The 24,750-nt window shown below is 36.7% G+C and overlaps 4 protein-coding genes across 7 annotated transcripts; 2 read left to right on the top strand and 2 right to left on the bottom strand.

Moving 5' to 3' along the window:
* Nucleotides 1-1,665: 1,665 nt before the first annotated feature.
* Nucleotides 1,666-4,038, bottom strand: fahd1 (fumarylacetoacetate hydrolase domain containing 1). Of its 4 annotated transcripts, none has more exons than XM_046866532.1 (2): nt 3,798-4,038; nt 1,666-3,310 (listed from the first exon to the last, which is right to left on the bottom strand). In XM_046866532.1, the coding sequence occupies exon 2, from the start codon at nt 3,285-3,287 to the stop codon at nt 2,616-2,618; it is 672 nt and encodes a 223-aa protein (XP_046722488.1). In that variant the 5' UTR covers nt 3,288-3,310; nt 3,798-4,038; the 3' UTR covers nt 1,666-2,615. The 4 variants fall into 4 exon arrangements, with proteins under 4 accessions (XP_046722488.1, XP_046722487.1, XP_046722486.1 ...); XM_046866531.1 differs by lacking the exon at nt 3,798-4,038 and adding an exon at nt 3,508-3,634; XM_046866530.1 differs by lacking the exon at nt 3,798-4,038 and adding an exon at nt 3,442-3,574.
* On the top strand, nt 3,720-11,039 carry LOC124397071 (hydroxyacylglutathione hydrolase, mitochondrial). Its single transcript, XM_046866528.1, has 9 exons — nt 3,720-3,868; nt 5,703-5,878; nt 5,990-6,054; nt 6,141-6,258; nt 7,487-7,595; nt 8,499-8,602; nt 8,763-8,864; nt 8,962-9,041; nt 10,173-11,039. Exons 1-9 carry the CDS (start codon nt 3,799-3,801, stop codon nt 10,270-10,272), a joined length of 924 nt encoding a protein of 307 aa, XP_046722484.1. The 5' UTR covers nt 3,720-3,798; the 3' UTR covers nt 10,273-11,039.
* A 1,747-nt stretch (nt 11,040-12,786) lies between these two features.
* On the top strand, nt 12,787-17,269 carry hagh (hydroxyacylglutathione hydrolase). Its single transcript, XM_046866473.1, has 8 exons — nt 12,787-13,069; nt 13,149-13,213; nt 13,346-13,463; nt 14,668-14,776; nt 15,049-15,152; nt 15,260-15,361; nt 15,492-15,571; nt 16,842-17,269. The coding sequence occupies exons 1-8, from the start codon at nt 12,965-12,967 to the stop codon at nt 16,999-17,001; spliced, it is 843 nt and encodes a 280-aa protein (XP_046722429.1). The 5' UTR covers nt 12,787-12,964; the 3' UTR covers nt 17,002-17,269.
* Nucleotides 17,270-17,375: 106 nt separating this feature from the next.
* On the bottom strand, nt 17,376-24,182 carry narfl (nuclear prelamin A recognition factor-like). Its single transcript, XM_046866472.1, has 11 exons — nt 24,025-24,182; nt 23,261-23,356; nt 22,555-22,698; nt 21,660-21,792; nt 21,412-21,546; nt 20,647-20,765; nt 20,388-20,517; nt 20,230-20,302; nt 19,934-20,071; nt 19,641-19,798; nt 17,376-18,346 (listed from the first exon to the last, which is right to left on the bottom strand). The coding sequence occupies exons 1-11, from the start codon at nt 24,088-24,090 to the stop codon at nt 18,105-18,107; spliced, it is 1,434 nt and encodes a 477-aa protein (XP_046722428.1). The 5' UTR covers nt 24,091-24,182; the 3' UTR covers nt 17,376-18,104.
* Between the last annotated feature and the right edge of the window lie 568 nt (nt 24,183-24,750).

The raw sequence follows: 24,750 nt of genomic DNA, 5'->3' as shown, positions 1-24,750 counted from the left end.
CAATGCAGTTTATACCTTATCTCAAGCTCTATTTATAATGTTCCACAGCTGCATTTTTCCCTACACAGAATATTTATGTACACTATATCCTTGGATAATAGATGAGTAACAGCATTTCTCTGTCAGGTTCTTCTAGCACATCTCTCTAATGGGGTACACTGCATCTCTTTAATCTGTAAAAAGCAGTGTTTCTGAGCAGAGCCAGACGGGGACAAGAATTCAAGCCAGGAGTTCCACCGCCACTGATGCCACATACCAGTACAAAGTTTGAGAATGCTAAACACCTGCTGTAATGTACACTTACTGACATGTTAATAGGAAATGTGTAAGTGGAAGCCATTTAGGGCCTGGTAATGTTTTCTGATGCATTGCAATTCTATTATTTGTGTCCTTTTAGCATGTTTATTTGAAAGCCAGAAACCTACACCTGGTGCGCCAACACTGATGTATTTTCAGTGTATTCAAATATCTGTACTGTATATAGTTGGTGTAAACAACTGATGACATCCAAATCTATATCTATGTTGTAGGAGGCAGTAGTGGGCCTTCTCTACTGGCCTACACTATATCAGAATCGCTGATTTACGTTTTAATATATACTCGTCTATGTATTAAATTATTTCTAGTAATTTGCCATTATTGTAACAGTCCGGTCTCTTCATTTCCTTGCTTTTCTCTTGAGTGCAGTGCTGCTGCACCACCCAGTGTAAGTATATGTTGGAGTTTCTATCCAATCAGATTTCAGCCATCACATCTTGTATTGCCCGTACAGCCAGCACTGTGAGCACTGTAGGCTTTTTTTTAAATACAAACTCTATGTGACTTGATGTTGTTGGTTTAACCAATCAGACCACTCTGAGGCCCCTTTTCAGCCCTCCAAACACGTCAGCCTTTTCACATACTAGATTAGAGGTCAGGCTACGTGCTAGTCAGACTCTCATCCTGCATCTGTTGCAAAGTGAACAAGCACAAATATCTGTGTACAGAAAACCCACGATCATTTTATGCAGTTAATACTGATGCTTCTGCTAGAGACTTGTTGAATTGGGGTTCATGCTTTAGTAATGCCATTCATTCTCAATTCATGAGATGTCTCTACCTAGTATCTAGATGTCTGCGATGTAGCGCTCTGCTCTACTGCGTTTCTGTGTAATTTTAATGGATTCTACAGCCATGGTATCATCATGATGGTATTAAGAAGTTTAGCACCACTGAAGGCATAGGTGTAAAATGCACAGCCAACCACTGTGATTAACAACATGACACTTTCTTAAAAACCTGCTAATCCTATTTTTTACTTCAGATTTTATTCATTATTTACTATTGCATGGTGTATGTAAACGTGTGCATTTTATGTATAACCGTAAACCTCACTTTTGCAATTGTGTATAAGGTATTCCTGAGGCTAGATCTTCATTAACCCGCTCCCTAAGCTTTCACCTTGTTTACAACATTTTGCTTGAATATTATGGTCAACTGAACTTGCAAAAAACAGCTATTAATAAAATTAATTATTGGAGATTAAATGTATCAAATTTAATGTATGGTCTTTTCATGCTAATACAATGTCCACTCATTATGAGTTTGCAACTACAGCATACATTATAATGGCACATTCGTTATTTTAAGCTAATCACACAAATGAAATCAATCAGCGTGTCAATATCCTTGCTAAGATACTTTATTTCATTTCATTTAAACATTTTCAGTTATCACTTTATAGTGGCCAGTATGGTGGTGGATCCAAAGGTTGTCCACAGACCATCCAGGACAAGACTATGACATATTGTTTTATCCCCTTAATTCATGTTTGGGTTACATTTTTGCTGTTTTATTTAAAATCTTGAGCTTTTCAGAAAGCTGTAAAACATTTTTTCATTAAATTATAAATAAATTTCTTACCGATTATTTTCCTCCTACTATTTATGTAATCAATTCCTTAGTGTGGCGCTATAAGAGGTATTGTGTTAATCAAAATATAATTACAGTAATCTACAGTGTTCTGCTGCATTATCATAATTGTTATTGTATTATATATGTATTGCAAATAAAATGTTTTTATTTTGATTGCATTTTTACTGGTACACTTTATGGCCAGAAGTATATGGACACCTGACCACAACACTCATGTGCTTGTTGAAACATTTTGCTCCAGATTTTGCTGTTATAATAAGATCCACGCTTCTGGGAAAACTTTGCATGAGATTTTGGAGCATGGCTTTGGGGATTTGTGCTTAATGAGGTCAGGAGCTGATGTTAAGTAAGAAGGCATGGGGTTCAGTCAGCATTCCAGTTCACCACAAAGATGTTCAGTGTTGTTGAGGTCAAGACAGGAGTTCTTCCAGTCCAACCGTGGAGCTCACTTTGTGTAAAAGGGGTATAGTCATGCTGGAACAGGTCTGGTGGTAATCCCCAGTGAAGAGCAAATGTAATACTGGTACATATGAAAACATTCTGTACAATTGTGTGCTACAGTTTGAGGAAGGTAAACATGAGTGTGATGGTCAGGTGTCCACAAACTTTGTTGCCATATATTGTGTGATTGCATATATTTCGACCACATGACTTGTGAGATTAAAACTAAAAGCAGCATCGATAAATCGACTGGACTGGTCTCATTGGGTTATCGAAGCCCGTCTGCTGACTTTAAACGTCATGCTGATGACGTCATCGATACCGGCCTGAATCTCGTCGTGCTCGTGCACGGCTCCAACCCCTTTGGGGGTCCCGGTGAGTATGAGGTCTCCTTCCTCTAACGCCATGACCCCACTGATATAGCTGATCAGGTAAGGCACGGAGAAGATCATGTGCGCCGTGCTGCCTCTCTGTCGAGTCACGCCGTTCACCTTGAGCCACAGCTCGACCCGTGCCGGATCTGGGATTCTCTCTTTGGGGATAAAGTCGCTCACGGGACAGGACGTGTCGAAGGCTTTGGCGAGGGTCCAGGGAAGCCCTTTGGCTTTGCACTTGTCCTGAACATCTCGCGCGGTCATGTCCAAGCACAGCGCGTATCCGGCGACATGCTCCATGGCGGAGCTCAGGGGGATCTCTCTGCCCGCTTTCCCCAGCACCACGCCGAGCTCCACTTCATGGTGCAGATCGGAGGAGTAGTGAGGCACGAGGATCTCGGAGCCCTCCTTCACGTACGCCGTCGGCGGCTTCAGGAACAGCACGGGCTCCGTGGGCAGCTCGTTCTTCAGCTCTTTGGCGTGCTCCGCGAAATTACGCCCCACGCAGATGATCTTTCTACCCCATTCCCAAAAACGAGTCACACTGCGCGTGCCCATGCTCCCTGCTCAATCTTCTCAACCTGGAAGAAACGAATCACAAGTGTTCAATGACCTTTAATCATGACTGTCACGGAATGTCAAAAGCACCGAACAAAAGCAAAAAAAAAGTATGTGTTATTGTAGTAGTATAGTTTAAAAAAATACACAATACCTAACTTGTTTATAAAATGTATAATTATATTATAAATGTAGACATTAAATTTTTAATTAAGCCTACTGATTTAACACGAGACCATCGATCTAGAGCTGTAGTGCAATCCCCTTTATCCTCCCTAAACTTGTTCACTACTCAGACTCCTCAGATAGCGCTATCAAGTGCACTTCTTATCCAATAGACAACGTTTTGGGCGCATGTCACACAAGGTACGAAGTGACGGCAGTGTTTAACGTGGACACACCCCCGTACCCGATTGGTTAAATAGAGTTCAAAGGTAAAGGGGGGCGGGATTGTACTTCAAACCTAACTTTCAACTTCCTCTGTGCGTGCTGTCGTAATCACGATATTACCATGTTATTTAAGTCTTGGCTGGTCCGTGCCTGCGGTCTCGGCGCACTCGGAGCTGCGGCGTATACCTTTGGTATGTCTTTACGAGCAATATTATTTGAATAGATGTGCCTTGACGTGCACACGGTGTTTATTTTCCCCACCAGTCCTACTGACACGACTTCCTTTTGAGGAAAATGTAGCCTGTGTTTTGGTCGCGGTGAACAGATGGGCTGTGTCCCATCAACATTGCGACCAAAACTGCACACTTGTGTACTTCGTAGTACACTCCACCGTAACATTTGTGTACTACGTGGACGCACTATTAAGGACAATAGTATGCATTTCTAGACTGAGACCACATTTTTTGTGTGCGATGTAAAATCCTATGCTTTTTTTTTTAGATGTCGCCCAACACAGTCAACTAATATTAACTTAAATATATTATATTTATCTTCGTCAACTATTCTTAAGTGTCATGACTCAGAGATATTCACAAATAATGCTTTAAAAAATGCTTCAAAAACTAAAAAGTCATGACACTGATCTCATGAGATCTTGATGCGATTCGTGATTCGGATCCTAAAATTGTGCCATAAATAAACACACAACTTCCCTTCCCACGTGTCTTAACACACATTACATATTAACTGATTCTCCATTCTCTGTAGTAAACTGAGAATAGTTGCGATTATATTATTCATGACCTCTGAGGGTGGGGCTTTTTTTTTTGTTTTTTTTCGTTGATTTATATGGGAAAATATGTGCACACTTCCTTCACATTCATCTGTGAGCCTTTCCCAGACTGTTTCCACATTGTCATAGGCATATAGATTGTTCCATTCACTGGAAATCGCACCTGTTTCACTATGACATAAGCAGACACAAGTGACGTACGTGAAGGCGCGGTTTGGAAGTTCACCACCTTTGGGTGTTGAACACCTGAACTTAGACCAGTGCCTGAAATCACTAATACTCGTGTCTGAATGAGCACAAATCCTAACAGTTATACTCCAAATCTAGTGGAAAGTATTTTTTATTATTATAACAGCAAAGGGACAAAATGTGGAATGGGATGTTAATCAAGAACATTTGGGTGGTATGGTCAGGGGTCCACAAACTTTCAGCCATATAACATATGTTTATCTCTACATACTATTTCTGTGTGTGTATGTGTGTGTATGTGTGTGTATGTGTGTGTATGTGTGTAGATATACAGTATGTATGTGTGTGTGTGTGTGTGTATGTATATGTATGTATGTATGTGTGTGTATATATATATATATATATATATATATATATATATATATATATATATATATATATATATACATACATACATATACATACATACATACATACATACATACATACATGTACACTGTGTGTGCCTGTCAATAAATTAGAATATCATTAAAAAGTTGATTTATTGTAGTAATTCAATACAAAATGACACTTGTCTTTTATATAGATTCATCACACACAGACTAATATATTTTAATTGTTTATTTCTTTTAGATTTAATTATGGCTTACAGCTAATGGAAACCCAAAATTCAGTATAATCAGAAAATTTTGTGAAGAAGTAAATGTATATGTTTATATATGTATAATGATGTCACTGGCCTCACTTTAAGAACTAGCTGGAGACTAGATGAATTGGGCTGATATTTTGAGCAGTGTAACATTGATCTATTTTCACCTTAAGGATGTCCCAGAATGACTCTTTAGCCCAGAAATTTCTCACCAGCTAGCAGGTTATTAATGTAAACATGTTCCAATTTGACCTGATAAGGCCTAGATAATGTTCAGTTTGCTGTTTCCCACTTTGAGGGTCAGTAAAACAAATCGCTATGGCAGTGTCTAGATCATTTAAAATGACTCTGATGCCAAATTAGCATTTAAAAAATATATTTGTGTTTTCTGAAGCCTCAACCCAGATCCCAGCAGCATTTTTTCATCCTGCTTTAAGGAAATCAGCTCTTGTGGAGCAATCAAACATGAAGATAGAGCTACTGCCTGCACTCACTGATAACTACATGTACCTCCTCATTGATGAGGACACCAAAGAAGCAGCCATTGTGGACCCAGTGGAGCCTGGGAAGGCAAGACATTTTTTTAAATTATTTTATTTTTTTAATTATATATATTTTTTAACTGCTGTAGTTAAGAACGTTATGCATCCTGATTGGATAGCAGATATTCATTCTGGTTAGGTTGTTGATGCTGTTAAGAAGCACGGTGTGAGGCTCAAATCCATTCTAACTACTCATCATCACTGGTAAGACCATCTTTAATCGTTTATGCATGATATGACCTTTACATCCTCTTGTTTATTTGGTGTGTTTTGGGGTGTTATGCTGACAGGGACCATGCTGGTGGAAATGAGAAGATGGTGAAGTTGGTCCCAGGGCTAACTGTATATGGAGGCGATGACAGAATAGGAGCCTTGACCAAAAAAGTAACACATTACAACACTTTCAAAGTAAGTTATTATGCTAGTAATGGATATTTCTTTCCTGCTTGTTTCCTAGTCAGATCATTTTTCCAATATCTGCACTTGCTTACAAAGTATTAGCACAGGAGTTCCCAAATCAGCTGATTTGAATATGCAAATAGGGTTGCAAGATAATGTTTTCTTTATTTTTTCATTAGGTTTTTTTTATTTTTAGTTCTTTTTTTGTTTTTTGTTTTTATATTAAAAGCAGATTTTCTGCACTAAAACTTTGAAAAAATGCTATTGGCAGTCACATTTTGACAAGATCCATTTTAATAGAGGTTATATAATAGGATTGCTGCACAAACATATTTCAGCATTTAAAATATAGTATATAGTAGTGCTATTGTAATTATAAGATATGAATCTGGAATTTCAATGTTCTGGGCTTCATTAATTAAAAAGATTGATAATTTGCATTTGGGGTCGTGTAAACAAAAATAATTTCTGGATTAGCATGTTTACATAAAAAATTGTTTATAAAAAAAAAAAAATTAAAATTGTTTTAAAATATAAATTCATGCCTGATGCATTTAAATGATATGATCAGTTAGCATTAAAGCAGTTAATTATTCATTATGATCCTTGATTGAGTGTGAGGACCATCTTCTTAAACTGGAGAGAGAGAGAGGGAGAGGGAGATGTACAGAGATAGAGAATTTCAGAGTAAAGAGAATTTCTTTTAACCTATAACATTCTTTAGCGTAAAATACAAAATATTATATATATTTAATTATAAAAAGTTGGATCTGGTGTTACTAGTTTTTAACTTTTCTTCAAAAATCAGATTAGGAAAATCAACATTTTAACAAACATACACAGTTTAACAAACTAAAATACACAGTCCACATAAAGATAAAAGCTTGCAAGCTAAGAGTTAAACAGCCACATGTCCTTGTGAAATGGACTTGAGCTTAATCAGTTCATTTTGTACTCTTAAACTATGTCAAAATATTGGCAATGTTCAAGTTCTGAAGTTGAAATGAAAGATTTAAATCCTATCCTACTTCTAGTTCTTCCTTTTCAATTTAGTAGGTCATGAAGCTTTAAAATATATTCAGTATACTGGAGCGTATCAGAATTTTACTAGGTGTACGTGTGATTCAGTGACTGTTGCCTGCCAGGTTTTCTTTTTACTATGGTTGTACCCTATTTAGAGCAGACCAGCATATCACTTATAACCACTGACTTTTTTACCTGTTTGCTGTTTGTGTAGGTGGGCTCGCTCAATGTAAAGTGTTTGTTTACACCATGTCATACGAGTGGACACATCTGCTACTTTGTGACATCAGAAAATAGCTCTGAACCCCCAGTGGTGTTTACAGGTATGATACAGATATGACATATGTAAAACCATAGCACCATCATATTACAGGCTTGTATCAACAAACTCTTTCCAACATGTCCTATAGGATAGTAACTATAGTAACTATATTCTATAGTAACTGCCATAATACAGGTACTTTTAGGGATAAAAATAATAATAAAAATTTTTATTTTTTAAACAAAAGTTTTCTGTGAGGAGACTGTTAACATTAACACTTCACTGCTGTCACACTGTCCTCATACATGTCCTTATAAACTTAAATTGTAAAAACAATGAAAATAGTTTTGATACTATATAAAGTAAAGTCAATTTTTACTCAACTAGAAATGTAACATGTTACGTTTACTAGAGTAATATTTAAGCAGGGTGTTTGTACATTTACCCAATTTTCCGACAGCAAGTTAGTTGTATGAAAGAGCATGAACAACATGTTCCCAGTTTTAATTTGAAAATATTTATGAATAAATAAACTGGCGCAATATCACTGAGCATAAGCCGTCTCCCACCAATGTTTTGAATGTGTGTGTTCGCTAACTGCAAATGTGCAAGGACCAAAGACGCCACTTCCTTAAGTGAAAGAATGGCTTTTGAAATGGTTTATAATGTGAGTTCATCAAAAGGACGTTTTTGTTGGAAAAATGCTGTGGGTTTAGAAGACATGCACGTATCCAGGACATACACTTATTGGAAAATCTCACCCGTTTGTTATTTATTAATTTCCGATTACAGCGCCATTTTTATTTAATTACTTACTCATGACTAAAATACATGATGGATCGTATGTATTAAAGTTCAATGCAGTCAATATAATTTAATTTCCTTGGTATGTTCTGCATTATTTGAACAGTACTTAAGCATTTGGCATTTACACTGCAGCGTTATATTTTCTGATCATGTACAGGAGACACCCTGTTTGTGGCAGGCTGTGGAAAGTTCTTTGAGGGTACAGCTGAGGAAATGTACAAGGCTCTGGTAGACGTCCTGGGCCGACTTCCTCCCGAGACGGTAAAGTTTATTTCATGACATGTTTCCACAGCGTACAACTGACCCACTACAATTGCCTTGTTTATGTATTCTGCTCACAACTTGAAATAATATGAAACATCCATACATAATAGAATACTCTTTGTAAGCTATGTAGTCACATGCTTTGGTTGTGCTCCAGCGTGTTTACTGTGGTCACGAGTACACGATCAACAATTTAAAATTTGCACGCCATGTCGAACCAGATAACGAGGCCATCAGGAGAAAACTGGCATGGGCTAAGGTACTATATCATGTTATTTCAGTTAAATTAAACTTATGATATAAACCCTTTTATATCTGATTTGACTTTAACTCACCTCTCGTGTTGTTTTAATTAGGAGAAATACAGTAACGGAGAGCCAACCATTCCTTCCACAATGGCAGACGAGTTCACATTCAACCCATTCATGAGAGTCAGGTAGAAAATCATCCATTCACAGTTATATTTAAAGTATCATATGAAATATACTCAAGAAGAACTGCAATTTACAAAATAAACTGAAATTAGTTTGGGTCATTTTGGGATACTTTATTTCAGTACCCTGTAGGGGTGTGACTGTACTCAAAATTCATGGTTCGGTATGTACCTCGGTTTTTAAATGACGGTTCAATCCAACTTCTTTACCGATAGGGGGAAGAAATGCAAAACACTAAATTACTTTTTTTATTATTATTATTATTATTATTTATTAATGCAGTTTATTATTATTATTATTAACATTTGTGAAAATTTAGTTTACATTTTAAAACTAAAAAAAAAAGCCTGCTTCGTTTAAAAAATAAAAATAAAAAAAAAATTAAAAAAAGGATAAAAATAAAATAGAACGCAATAAAATAGTATGCAAACACTTTATTACGTTGATTAAATTGAGTAATCACTAAAATTGGCACAAATGAAATTGATGATATAAAATTAAGTAAATGGAAATAGTTTACATTTGTTAAACCCCATTTAGGTAATACATAAGTGTAATGAAGTGTTTGTCTGTGCATTTAATTTTCTAAAGATATGTTTTACTTTACTGTTCTACTCATTTCAGCATACAAACCTTTCATCCTCCATTAATTCACTCCCTCAGTATGCAGAATTGTCAGGATTTTCTGCTTTTAAGAGAAATTCTTCGAAGCTGTACATAAAATGCAAAATAATCTGTATCGCTAAATTGTCGTAAAAACATTGGTGATAACAGGAAGTGGCAGCGATTTCACACATGCGCAAAACAAATCGTGTTCCCGAGTGTTCCAAGTTTGCGGCCCGCCACTTAATGTTTGTGATGGAACAAAGATTTTTACTATGTTCTGCATGTAAAAAGGATAGCAATCACATGTTAACCTTACCGAAATCCCTGTGCCGGAATGTTTCGGTACAAATATGTGTACCGTTACACCCCTAATATTCTGTTTCTAACCTAGAAATGAAACTGAGCTTCTCAGTTCGCTCTTTACATGTTAGTCTACAATTTAACTCGTAAGGCATATTTTCAGGGCATTTTCAGCAAATTGTCCAGTGTTTGTTTTTAAAGTACAACTATTTTGCTTTTTGCTCTAGAGAGAAATCAGTACAGACTCACGCTGGGACACATGACCCCATAGACACGATGAGGAGTATCCGGAAAGAGAAGGACGGCTTCAAAGTGCCCAAGGACTGAGCTTGTGTGCAGCCTTTAATGCATTTAGGAAATTCTTCATTACAATGCATTGTTTTATGGCACATCATATTTTCGCTAACACAAACTGGGCTATACACAAGAAAAAGAACTTTCATGTTAATCCAAAATTTGAAAGCTCATTTAGGGGTAGAATTGATTTCAAATGTTCTATGTTTCTCTGACCAGCATGTTGTTCAAAGAATTATCATGCCTGGGTTGGCCTCAGAGCTGCACTGAAGTATTTTGCTGGCTTGGCACATCTGCTGCTTTTTATATATAATATATAAGTATTTTAAGATTTCTTTAATTGTGTTAGAGTTGAAGTTGCACTTTAAGAGCTCAGTTCGGATTAAGGTTTATACTATAGAGAGTGCAAAAATCAATTGCAGCAAGCACCTATCCAGTTTCTAAAGTAAAGGTACTCTTTAAGTGGCACTTACAGAATCAGATGTTTCTGCTTTAAAAAATATTTACATTCTTTGTGATTCTTAATTAGCATACAGACGTCTTAATGTGCAATGTTTAATTTTTGTTAATTCAACGCTATTTTAAGATGGCAGGTGGTTATTATCTTTGCGTTAAGAGAGAAAATGCATTTACAGGCTTGGAGTATGCATGACCAAATATGGAACGTTCAGATCTTTTTAATTTTCCATATAGATGCAACAGTTGCCATGCCTTAATTATTATTGTATCCTGCCTTTCAATTTCTGTTCTCAGAAGAATGAGTATATAAATGTGTGATCAATAAAAAAATTTAAAAAGCCTGGGAGAACAAACATCTTTAGATTCCTAACCTTTTAGCTTTATTTCTAATCATAGATCTGTTTCACATGTATACTATATTTTGGTGAATAAATACACTGTTGCCATCTATTCTGATGATTAGCTTCATAACCACATTGTGTGTGTAAAACTATTGTCGATTAACTATTGTATTGTAGGGTGAAGCTGCTGCTGCATGCTCCTTCATGTACAGATGCTCTGGGTGATGCACTTAGTTTACCCAAATTCAACTTTGTCAAAATTTAGGCTGCGCTCTCATCGTATGTGTAATAGCAGGAACTCATGTTTTTTTCCAGATTCTTGGCCAAAAGCCTTTTTGTTTGTTTGGGATTTAATTATATGCACAGCATATTTCAGGAGTAGAAAAAACTAATTGGGCTATAGTCCTGTCCAGTCAAAGATCAGTCAACTTCAACTGTCTAGTTAGAGTGAGTCAGTGCCCATGATTGCCACAGACTCTTGTTATTATAGGAGTGGAACTTCTGCTGTTATAGCCCATCCACCTCAAGATTTAATGTTTTCTGCATGTTAAGATGTTTTTCTTAACTCTGTTGTAAAAAGTAATTATTTTAGTTACTAGAAACTTCTGATCATCTGTGAGGAAAAGTGTGCAGGCAGGGTGGAGTGGGTGGAGAAGAGTGGCAGGAGTGATTTGGGATAGAAGAGTGTCTGCAAAAGTGAAAGGGAAAGTTTATAGGACTGTGGTGAGACCTGCGATGTTGTATGGTTTAGAGACAGTGGCATTGAGTAAAAGACAGGAGGTGGAGCTGGAGGTAGCAGAGCTGAAGATGTTAAGGTTTTTGTTGGGAGTGACGAGGATTTACAGGTTTAGAAATGAGTTTATTAGAGGGTCAGCGCATGTAGGACATTTTGAAGACAAGGTGAGGGAGGCTCGATTGAGATGGTTTGGACATGTGCAGAGGAGGGACATGGGGTATATCAGTAGGAGAATGATGAGGATGGAGCCACCAGGAGGGAGGAAAAGAGGAAGGCCAAGCAGGAGGTTTATGAATAGTTGGTGTGAAAGAGGCAGATGTAGAGGACAGGGGGGTATGGAGACGGTTGATTCGCTGTGGTGACCCCTAATGAGAGAAGCCAAAAGAAGAAGACAGACTTCTGATTATCTCTTTTATCAGCAAGGCGTTTGAGCCTAAAACCACTCTGCACACAATGTTTATTTCTTGCTTTTTACACCATTCTGTTCTCTAGAGACTGTTATGTGTGAAAAACCTGGAGATCATAGAATATGGTGTGAGAGAATGTAAGCTTTTTTTTGTTTGCTTTTTTTAATTGAATGGATCCAAAAGGGGGTTCTATAAAGGTAACAAGGGGACACACACAAAAAAATTATCGTTTTTATTTTTATTTTTTATTATTAACTCATCGTGACCCTTTAGGGCTCAGAACCTGGAAGTTGAATATAGCTTGAAGCTCTTTGTTTTCTAGACAACTTTACATACTTAAAAAAATAAAATAATGGACGATTTTCTATTTCCATCTAGAAATGTCTTCTTTATTTTGCATGATTGAATCATTTCATCACACAATTTCTGTGAACCATTTCACTGTAGACAAGAAATCAGGTAAAACATTTTCTGTTGCGGCACAATCCCGGAAACGTGACGTCACTCGGCTCTAAATTCCAAACGACTTCCTATCGAATATGAAGTGCACAAGTGCATAAGCCATGAGTTTATCCCTTAGTATGAAGTGCACCTATATAGGGAGAATACAGGCGTTTAAGTTTGGGCCAATATTGGTGAACCTGCAAGTGAATGTTATTTGGCTGAATGTTAACTGTAATATTGAGTAGTTTAATGCTCGATAAAAAAAAAATAAATAAATAAAGGTAAATCCATGCTAAAGATTATAAGATTATATTTAGAGCTTGTGAGTGCCTTGAGCTATGAGGGTGAAGGTTATTTCCATTTTGGAGGACAACTACATGTACTTGGTTATAGATGAACAGAGTAAAGAAGCCCTGGCTGTTGATGTAGCTGTAGCTCACCGGGTAAGAGAGCAATTTGAGATGTGTTTTTATAAATCACTGCTTCCTGTTTTAACCACGTGTTGTGTTGCATGTGTGACAGCTGCTTGAGATAGTAAAGAGAGAGGGAGTGAGACTCAGAGCAGTGTTAACTACACACCATCACTGGTAGGTGTGTGTGTGTGTGTGTGTGTGTGTGTGTGTGTGTGTGTGTGTGTGTGTTTGTTTGTTTGTTTGTTTCTGAACACATCATCCTGGAGGTGTCACCTTGTGTTTAGTTGTGTGATATAAATTGTACAGGGATCATGCACGTGGCAATGAGGCTCTGCTGAAGGACCTGCCTGATTTACAAGTGTATGGAGGAGACGAGCGCATCACAGGACTGACCCAGAAAGTTACTCATGGCCAGGAGCTCAAGGTATCTGTGACAATCAGACACAATAAGCATGCTGATTATTAGCATGTAAAAACGAGCATTTCTAGATTTCTTGAGTGGAATACCGTGTCCAATACCTCTCCATGCACAGGTCACTAAGTACAGAATACCCACAGCACATAGTTGGTCTGCAACACAAGTTTGACAACAGTGTCACGTGTGTAACATGCTTGCCATGTTTACAGCTTCCCGATACAGCCATGAGAATGATATAGAATGATTTTATATATCATGTAAACTTATTCTTTTTCTATTTATGGAGATATGAAGGACTCCATGTATTTTAGAGATATCGGTGTGACATTAATATCAGTGATTATAGGTTTTGGTTGAAACTTCGTCTGTTAGCAGGTTTCTATACTCTAACTTCCGTTACCAGTTTCCTACATTACACACATTGCATTTTTGACTGCTCCAATGACAATTCATCTCTTCTTGAAGAAACTGTGTGCAGCAGCTCTTTATTTCTTTAGTCTGTCCAGTTCTCACACCTCCACATCTGTACACACAAACAAAGGGGTCCAAACGTTTAGCACCATCATGCTGAACCTCATCTCACCGATTGAGCTAAAAGATGTTGCATGTTACCGGAAAATTGAGAGTAAAAAGAAGTAATAGCTTTTTAAGTTAACCTTCAAATCTGTGCTTTCTCGCTTATGTTAAATTATTCTACTACATCACTTGGGTGTAATGAAAACAAAAACCAACGAATTAGCACCAGAATATCTAAACACATCACAAATATACTATATGAACAAAAGCTTTGTATGTGCATATTAAACATCCCACTTCACCTTTAGTCCCCATTTGCTGTTAACTTTCACTCGTCTGGGAAGCTGTTCCACTACATTTTGGAGTTCAGTAGGGTTAAAGTCAGAGTTCTATTGGCCATTTAAAAATCTTCCACCCCAACCCATGTAAACCATCTTCATTGAGCTCACTATGTACACAGGGGTGTTGTCTTGCTGGAATACGGTAGGTTTGGGTCTCCTAGTTCAAGTGAAGGGGAAAATTAAATTTAACTTATTCAAAACAAACCTATAAAACTAATGCAAGTCAACAGAGTTACATTTAATACAGAGCTCATATTGCATAATGTTTAATATGCTTTATATGGTTAAGCAGTACCACTAAACACAAAGATAAAAGTTATAACAGTAAATAGATTTGTGTGTTATCTTTCTAGTTTAATGCTATAAATGTGAGGTGCCTGTTCACACCTTGCCACACATCTGGACACATGTGCTACTTCCTGTGGGAAGACGATTGTCCCGATTCCCCTGCATTGTTCACTGGTAAGTTAATAAGATGATTCCTGTCATTAGCTCATACATGAGTTCCTGTTTTGCAATGGTCATGTGCATGATGTTTTCCTTTAAGGATGCATTTGAGTAAGAATTTCAGTTCACTTCCAGTTAAAGTGCAAAAAACAGCCGATATTTAAAATAGATTTGATGTCCCATCCTGCATGTATTACCATGATACTCACAATTATAAAGTGGTTATTGTTATAAATAAATGTATTTGCTGAAGTCTGACTGGTTGTCCTGTATGCTCTGATTGACAGGGGACACATTGTTCGTGGGTGGTTGTGGGAAATTCTTTGAGGGAACAGCCGAGCAGATGTACCACAACCTGACCCAGGTGCTGGGAGCTCTGCCTCAGGACACAGTATGTCATTGCTGCCCTAAAGTTTGTTATAAAGCAAAAAGAGACTGTCTGAATTGGGATTTACGACACTTCTGTTTGTATTCACACGAAGCCTTGTGTTTTTTTAGAAGCTCTTCTGTGGTCACGAATATACAATAAAGAACCTGAAGTTTGCAATGCTGGTGGAACCAGATAACGAGAGGGTGAAGGAGAAGCTCAGCTGGGCTCGGGTACAGTCAGCCTTTTCCCTAACAGTGCTCAATTTACTGAAATACAGTATTTTAGTTCATTTAACATTAATAGTATTTCTCTGCAGATTGTTGCATACGTTTTTTTAACACGTGGTTAGTTAATTGTTAGGCAAGAGATGACGACGACAAGCCAACAGTGCCATCAACTTTGATGGAGGAATTTGAATACAATCCGTTCCTCCGTCTCTCGTAAGTGCGTTTTCATTCATCCTTAGAGGTAACAGTATCATCAAGAGGTCAAGTGAATACATGCAAGAAGCAAAGATTTCACTGAATTCTTGAATAAAGCTGTAGTTTTCAATCACTTTCGGATATAATTAAGTGGTGATTTTGTGAAAGTCCTTCACATGGTGAAACTGACATTTCTACTAAAAGTACCAGAATTAAAGTTGTAACATTTTACAATTTGGACACCACAATACATATATGAGGGTAAAAACACCATTAAAAGTTCAACAGTTACAGTCCAACTCCACTGAAAGACTATTCCAACTATTAATAATCTACTTGTGAGATTAGTGTTAAACATATGAATTATAATAGTGTGAACATAGTTATCACTTTTTTATAGACAGCATTGTCCACATCATTGTCATAACCTGGCATAAAACCCTTAAACATGAGCCTCACTGTTATGTCCTTACTTGGCAGATCTTTGAGCTCTACATAGGTATAGAAATAATCTCAGAATAACTAAGGCAGTTTGGTATAAGATTATTTAAACCTTTATATATGTATGTATGTGTATATACATACATACGTATAACCTAAAATATATTTTTATTTACACATACATATATCCACACACATTATATATATATATATATATATATATATATATATATATATATATATATATATATATATATATAATGTGTATGTGTGTGTGTGTGTGTATATGTATGTGTAAATATGTGTGTGTGTATATATATGTATGTGTAAATAAAAATATATTTTAGGTTATACGTTGACTATGATGATACAGTTATACACGAGGAGTTATATTTGGGCATATTGGCAGCATTTACAGCTGTGTTTGTTAAACCGACTCCTTTATCAGTCTTAATCATTGCAGGCAGATGGCCTAGGCAAGGTTAGCCTGTACAAAACTAAAATAAAACCTTTTCATGTTGTTTTTGTAAAATATACTTTTTTTCATCTTTATTGCAGATTTTACCCAGTTTTTGTGTGACTCAATTATGACTAGTTGTCATGGATTTTTCTTTTTCTTTCTGTCTAATCTGAAAGTGTTTGGGGTTTAACTTGTAGTTTAGGGTTTGATGAGTGAAAAGTAATGCAGTATATAATAGTGAAGATTGCATAAACGTTGGAGTGTGACCCTTACCCATGGTAATTTTCTGTAAATAATCTACAATGCTTTTCTGCAAGTTAAAATAAGGCTTGTGTACACTTTTATATGTCATGTTCTTGTCCTGTGTTTATCTGTATAACATGACAGCGAGGAGGGTGTGCAGAAGTTCACAGGAAAGTCAGACCCTATCGAGGTTCTGCGTGTGCTACGAAAAGAGAAGGACAACTTTAAGAAGCCTAAAGAGCGCATTCCTGCACATGCCATGCTCGCTCTGCAGTTGGGTCTGTTTAAACCAAAACTCACTTAAACAACATACTGGCCTGCTGCAGTGCACACTAACGCGCACACTGAAGCGTCTCATGGATGGTGCTCATGTTTACTCAGATAATGCTAATATGAAGTTAAGAAATTATTGCTGACACTGCTGACGTTAAACCTCAATTATTCATTTGCAAATTCTCTCAATGAGGTTTTGATTTCAATAATCCCGAGTTATGCTTGTTTACACATATTTGCACTAATGACCTGAATGATACTGTAAAAGAATAATTAAATAAATTATTTACAAAAATCAATTATGAACTGCATTTATGAAGCATGTTACTTGTTTACATCATTTGTCATCTCAACTACTAAATGGATGCCTAATTTTATTGAATTCAATAAAGCTACAACTAAATATATAACAAAGAACATTTTTATTGAGAAATCCAATCAGTAATTATTTCCTAAATAAATATAGTGAGAAAACCTCATATATACGTTTGTTGATTTAAAACCATTTCATTTGAATGTTCTAGACAAATAATTTTCATATGTAAATGGAATATTTCAAAGCATTTCAAAAGCAGGTGTTTCAAATTCAGTCATGGCAAATGGACCCTGAGAAAGTGTAGAGAATGATGAGCTCTGTCCTCGTGGAAATTCTTTACCCAGAGGAATAGAGAACTCTTCTTACTGCTCGCTATAATATCCAGTGTGGGGAAAATTTCTTCAGACTAGAGAAAGAAACGTTTCATCATTCTGATTAATGTAAATGATCCAATGCCCTGTTGGTTTGGCATGTCACAAGGCTGTAGCTTCTTTTACTGTCATTTAAAGACAAACAAAAACTCCATTATTATGGAAACCTTTGTGAAATAATAAATTGGTATGAAAAACTGGAGCACTGCAGTAAGTGCAAAGCCGCAGGAAGGAATGAATGTGTAAGCTGAAAAGTGGTTATGACTTTTTTTTTTTTAGGTAAATGTGTCCTAAAGTTCACCACACAAAAAACAACGATTGTACTTAATTATACAAGAAGGTTCTTCAGTTGGTGCTCATTAGTCTAATTGTTCTGCCATAAATTACATGCACCGTTTTCCTGCTTAATAGAGTTCATGTGATTTCAAACAAGAGGCTATCGGATGTTCACCACTTGATGGCGAGTCCGTTGGTGCTTTTCTCCACTGCGTGGTACTGTGTGTGAAGTGGCTCTCGTGCTGTCTCTTCTCCTGTACTTTTTAGCCATGTGTGGTAAAGCTCAGCGATGCGCTGATCCTCCTCAGGTATAGAAGGCTGCTCTGCTCGGTATGCTGCCTCCACCTGCTGCAGTAAATCCTTGTTGGACTGATCTGCTACAGGCTTCAGCTGGCCTCCTCCATTCAGGCATCCTGTGCACACGTACAAAACATGCTGTCTATACGTAAAATAGCACTGTGGCACAAACGTGTGTTTGTGCTTTTGTAACCCAGAGTCAATGATTAAAATCAATGCAGTTTTCTCTATTGAGAAGTTGATTCAGTTACACTCAATTGTGTATCTTTAGATCATTTGCAAGAGTCCTAACGAAAGGCAATTGTATGTAGGGATGTCAAAATTAACAACGCAAATTCATTTTAACGGCACTAATTTTATTATTAAGCGATTAATGCAGCGTGCATTTCTGTTTGGCGGTTTTTATTGAAATAAATAAACAAAAATATAAAAGAGCAACACAAATATTCACGACATCATTTTATAGCTCACTCCATTGATTACATTTTTTTAAAAATCAATAAACATTTGTTTTACTGATGCGCCAAGTCTCAACTCAACACCAAAATCCGCCATGCTGCACACATCCGGCAATTAAAAGCATCCGTGTGGAAACACAGCGATAGTTCCGTTTGGTGTTCTGATTATTTGTGTCATTTAAAACACCATCATTTAAAACATTTACAAGAGTATATTTACGAACCGCCCTGTCATCTAAAAATGTAAACAGGCTTGTGTAAGTAAATTGCTCAGCGCAAATAAAGAGGAGTAACGGGAACCTGGTATTTCTATGTTCTTTTTTCATGTGTCTAAGAGACATGAACAAGCTCTTTGGAAAAACATCTATGAACTTTGAAACACGTCTAATTTTCATGTTGTCCATGTTGATTAGAGTATTAAAACCTTAAAAAGTATTAATTTAAGGTACATTTAGGAAAGGAAATGTGCGGTTAATTACGAGTTAACTCGTGACAATCGTGCGATTAATCGCGACTAAATATTTGAATCGACTGACAATAAATCTCGGGTTTTTGACTCTCCTTTCGATGGGTCCTTTTTCAAGTGGAATTGTACATGTACTGTAACTGTAAACTCAACAAAAATTGTGAATTACTTGTTAAATGTTTAATTTTTCTACTTTAAATGAATAATACAATCAAAAATAGTTTTTCAAACATTTTTATTTAATTTATTAGTACAAACTCTGTTTTGAAATGTTACTCCGAACTTTCGAGCCACTTGCGGCTTCTCTGGAACTATCAGATTTTTTGCGAATTTCTCTTAGTCCGGTTCCAAATGACAAGTCGCGAACTATTAAGGTCGCGAGTATCAAGGTTCCACTGTATATATTTATTTTTTTTAGCTGAGGGCTTAGAAGAGTTAAAACATCAGTGATGTGTCAGTTTCCAAAATTAGTCATATTACACTCACCTGATGGACATGCCATGACTTCTACAAAATGGTATGGTGACTTTCCCCTTTTCAACTTCTGCATGAGGTTCTGAATATTCCTGAAGCCATAAGTAGCAGCAAAGCGCAAAAGAACCTCACCATCCTTCTCTAGAATGACTTCTTGGAAGTCTTTGTTCCTGTTAAATTAAATATAAATGAGTACAAAAATATATAATAAAAAGTACTTTAAGAAGTAAAACATGACATATATATATACAAATATATACTTGTTTATTTGAGGCTGCTGTTTGATTTGGTTTATGAGCACTTACTTTAGAGTCTTGTATGTGAGTTCCTCCACTTCCACTCCAAACAGCTGTTTGGCAGCATAAGTGTAGACATGATGAAGATATCCTCCGGAACTACTTCCAGCATGACACAACAACTCCTCACCACACACATTACTGAACCTATAGTTACAACCACACAGGAATTACAGTAATTACACATAAAAGACACACAAAAAAAGTGTCCATTAAAGGTGTCTTAACTAGTGTTAAGGGCTTGTTGCAGCACTATCATTTTTTTTTACTTTCCTATGGTTTTACTTATACAGATGTAATCTTACATAGTGTCTAAAGGTGCTGGCTCTATATCACTCAGAGACACCCCCTCCTCTTCCAACATCTTAAGAACTTCTCCTGGAAATGAATCAGATTCACAAAATATCATATCTACAGAGTTTACAAAGAGCACCAGCATCTCATCTATTACAGTGTTCCTCACCTGATGTAATAACACAGTCCACTTCTCTGGTCTCCGCCTCACTAAGGTAGAAATCAGGTCGGGAAGCTTCCAGTTTTTTGTCATAACAAGGCATCACGGTCACATGGTAAATTTTTTGTGGCTCAACACCCTGTGCAACAATAGAATCAAAATAATCTGTTATGTTTTAAGATTTAGGAAAAATCAAAGAATGCAGAACACTTCTGAATCCAAAAGAATTTTCCCTATATTTGAGAGAAATAAATAATATTTGTGTTACTTGCTGACTAGCAAAGAATCTCTTGACCAGTGAACCCATCATCTGTTGTGGAGAACGAGTTGTGCTGATATAAGGCAGGATGAAGTCTCCATGAGTTTTCTCAGCATAGCAGATCCAACCTATTCCCAAGGGAAAGATGCTAAATAAAATTACGTTTCAATGTAAAATTTATTTGACAGATGCCCTTACATAGAGCAACTAACTTGAGCAACTAACTAAATGATCTCATTTATACAACTGAGCAGCTATGGGGTTAAATCCTTTTGCTTAGGTGCCCAGGAGTGGCAACCCAGTGCCATTAACCACTAAGCTACCACCTGCCCTCTATGATTATAATTGAATTCCATCACACAGTTGTTGCGTTATCTAATAACGGATTTAAACCTGGGTCTGCACTCTTACAGAGTTTCAGTCTATACAATATAATTGCCTTAATGACTAGCTAGGGTAGCAGGCTTTCTAGCCCACAGACCATCTACTGTGTATTGTGTGCACACACATTTGTGCATTGATTTTCATCACTCAACACTGCAACATCAGCATTAAATAGCAAAATACACTCACTGGATTAGAAAATCATTTTAAATCTTCAACTGTTTTCCACTTTCACATTATTAAATCATATGGACTCTAGGCGACTATTAGGTGATTAAAAACTACCAGAATCTATGTATCAGTTTCCCTCATCTGACAAAATGATCTCGGACATAATTCAAATCTGTGGTCTTAACCTACTTTTAGCAATAAAGAAAGTCTGTTTGTTACCAGGGCAGGCAGATGCCAGCATTGGCAAAGCTTTCTTGTCCTCCTCTTTCCGTGAAAACCTCTTGAGGAACTCTCTCTGGCTCTCTAGCAGACTGAAGGTGCGACTAAAGCCAGTGTCAAACACATAATGTACACCTAAAATACAGCAAATACAACAAACTTTATTAGAAGATACTAATCCATGGAAAAGGTGATGCTGCTAAGAAGCATATCATTATATAATTAAAAAATAATAATAAATCACTCACCCAAATTTTTGAAGAACCTTGTAAGTCTCCTGGCCACCTCGCTGCTGCTGAGAGAGTATCGTGCAGCTAGGGAAGCTCTGGACTGCGGTGAAACCGAGACTACAACCAGCTTCTGCTCACTGCTGCTACTTTGCTGCATAGTAAAACACAAATCACTTGCTTTTCCTAAACTTTGAAAACAGCAGAACAACAAGCGTATTTGTGATAATACAGAATTCCAGCATCACTAAACACAGCAATGGTTGACAGGTAACTGTTTAGGCACATGGAAAATGATCTCCACATATCTCATACAGCATAAAAAAAAGCATTTCCAAACAATCAACTCCAGAACAGTTTCAAGGTGGTCCTCTCGGATAATGTTAATATTGTGCAAAGTAAGGAAAGGTGCTCATCGTAATTGTCATTCGGGAAACAAAATCCATAGTGTTTTGAAGTAATTATGTTATATTATTTACAGACGGAACCACCTGAATCAGATGAAATGGTAGTATTTTTTAAATTCTTAGTATTGATCTTTATTCTTGGCATCAAATGGTAGTATTACAAACACTTATTATTTTAGAATTGTGACTGAGATTGCAAATGTGCAAGTAATCACCTGCATAAAAAAAATTGTGAACTTTTGGAACTTCAAACAGCCCATCAATAGATGATCTATCTGGAAATCCCCCACAAATGCATATTTGTAACTTGAAAGTAATGCACATTTATTCATTCTTAGACTATATTAAGGAGAAATTCAACATTATTAAATTTAACATTTAATAATGTTAAAAAACATTATAAATCCATAACTTATTGAGGCAGAGTGCTCGATATTCTCATATACATTATAAATCTGTAACCTATTCATATGAAGTGCTCGATATTCTCAGACATTTTACATCCATACCTTATTGAGGCGTAGTACTCGATACAGTTCCTCGTGACTCTGCTGTGTGATTAGGATGCTCTCGGCTGATGTGATGCATCCGCTGCAGGCCAGACAGTCATTCAGAGTGATCTTGGCTTTCTCCAGCTTTTGCATATGGCCATCCTAGAAAGAAAAAAACACAGGTCTAAATCAAAACCTATTTCATATTGGGCCAAAGCATACACAGAAATATCGACTCTATAATCAAAAAGTCATTGCATTAACTGTATGCCATATGCTTCACAACATGCTGAACACTGAGTGTGCAACGTAATGCAGCTCTTTTCCAGTTCCAAACACAATGCTGCCAGGTATACAGTGTGGTAAGTTGTAGACATGTTAAATGCTGATAGAGATCAAGAAATTGTACTCCCTCTGGTCCTGAGGAGGAAAATAATCTGTTGATCTAATCGGTTAATCTGCACCTGGGAACCAAGAGAGTAAAACTGCTGTGCTCACAAGGCTTTAGGCAAGGATTACTCTCTTCTCTGTCAATCAGAGTGACAAGAAAATTGCAGGCTTTTATGAGTTACTGCATGAAGAACAGTGTATATAGCATATGCCCTATGAAGCTACATGAGGCTGGCATCATGATGTCAGAGGTTTGTGATAGAGGAGTTAACCATTGAGTGGGAACTGTCAAGAAAATAGAGGGAAATCCAAGTATAAAAGAAACTTCCCAGACCTCATTAACCTGAAAGTAAGTGCCATCGTCTTCAATTTGTATTTTGGCCACGGATCGCCCCTGCTTCTTGTCCACTTTGACTGGCTTCACACATTCCTGAGGAAATCATTTGAAGGGCAAATAATCTTTAAGAAAGTGGTAACAGTAAACACATCATCATACACAGTAATCCAAAGACTAACAACTTTATTCCTTGTAAATGCTAGGTCACCAAGATGCCACTCTTGGGCTCTTGAGCAAGGCTTTTAACCCTCTGTGCTCCAGGGGCACTGTATCATGGCTGACCCTGTGTTCTGACCACAGCTTTCGAACAAGCTGGGATATGCAAAGAAAAGAATTGCACTGTGCTGTAATGTAAAAATAAATGTGACAAATAAAGGCTATTTTAAATTTTATTCTAAATGGAAGTACAATAAACACATGATATACAGCAAGACTATAAAACAGCAGTCATTTTGTTTGTTTAAGCTACTATAGCACTACTATAGAGTTCAGATCTACAGTTTTACGTGTGTGCGTGTGTGTGTGTGTGTGTGTGTGTGTGTGTTTTAGAAGCTGGAGCTGTCTTTCTGTGTCTGCTTTTCTCTCTTCCAACATGTTTTCTCCCTGATCTGTCCACTTCACCAAAACAGACACCAGACCTGTGAGCTATTATATGAACAGCTCACTGCAGTGCTAGGCTACTTGTAGCTTAGCTAACTCGTTAGCTGAATACAAAGGCACGGTCAGAGTCTAATGAAATTTAATCACTGTTGTATATTTACCTGTGACGGTGTAATAAAATCATCCAAGTCAGTTAGTTGTAAAACTCCGCTAAAGTGGGACGCCATTGGGACTGACCTCCATACAATAATAACAAACTGCTAACAAACACGAGAAGTTCAGTGACAGCTCTCCAGACTCCTCCCCCTCAGTCAGGATAAAGGAGATGCGGTGATTCACGTGACCGGAAAATCCGGTCCGCGAAGGGAAACATTTAATAATAATAATAATAATAATAATAATAATAATAATAATAGATAGATAGATAGATAGATAGATAGATAGATAGATAGATAGATAGATAGATAGATAGATAGATAGATAGAATATTAGGCTAGAAGAAGGATCAGGTTAAATTAATAGATCACAGTGAGAAAGAGGGTAAAACTATTATTATTATTATTATTATTATTATTATTATTATTATTATTATTAAACCTACATACACAGTTTACAAAATGTGCATTGAGGAGGTAAACACATTGCAATTAATTATATACTGTTTAATTTAATAAAAAATAATCTGATGTTCAGTATAATTTACAGGAGCTAATGTATTGCTCACTTTGTTATTTATTGCAAAGTTTGTAACAGTGCTAAAAAAATACAATGCTATATTATAATGACTTATTAATGTAATGATATTTAGTATTTAATTGCTCTTGTTGTGATCATTATTAGTTATTGTGTTACTGCTTATATGTGTGGAATTGAAAACAAGCCATGCT

This window comes from Silurus meridionalis, chromosome 14 (assembly GCF_014805685.1).
Source record: "Silurus meridionalis isolate SWU-2019-XX chromosome 14, ASM1480568v1, whole genome shotgun sequence".
NCBI lineage: Eukaryota > Metazoa > Chordata > Actinopteri > Siluriformes > Siluridae > Silurus > Silurus meridionalis.
The sequence above is the reverse complement of the archived record's forward strand: the minus strand, read 5'-3'. Positions and strand labels throughout refer to the sequence as shown.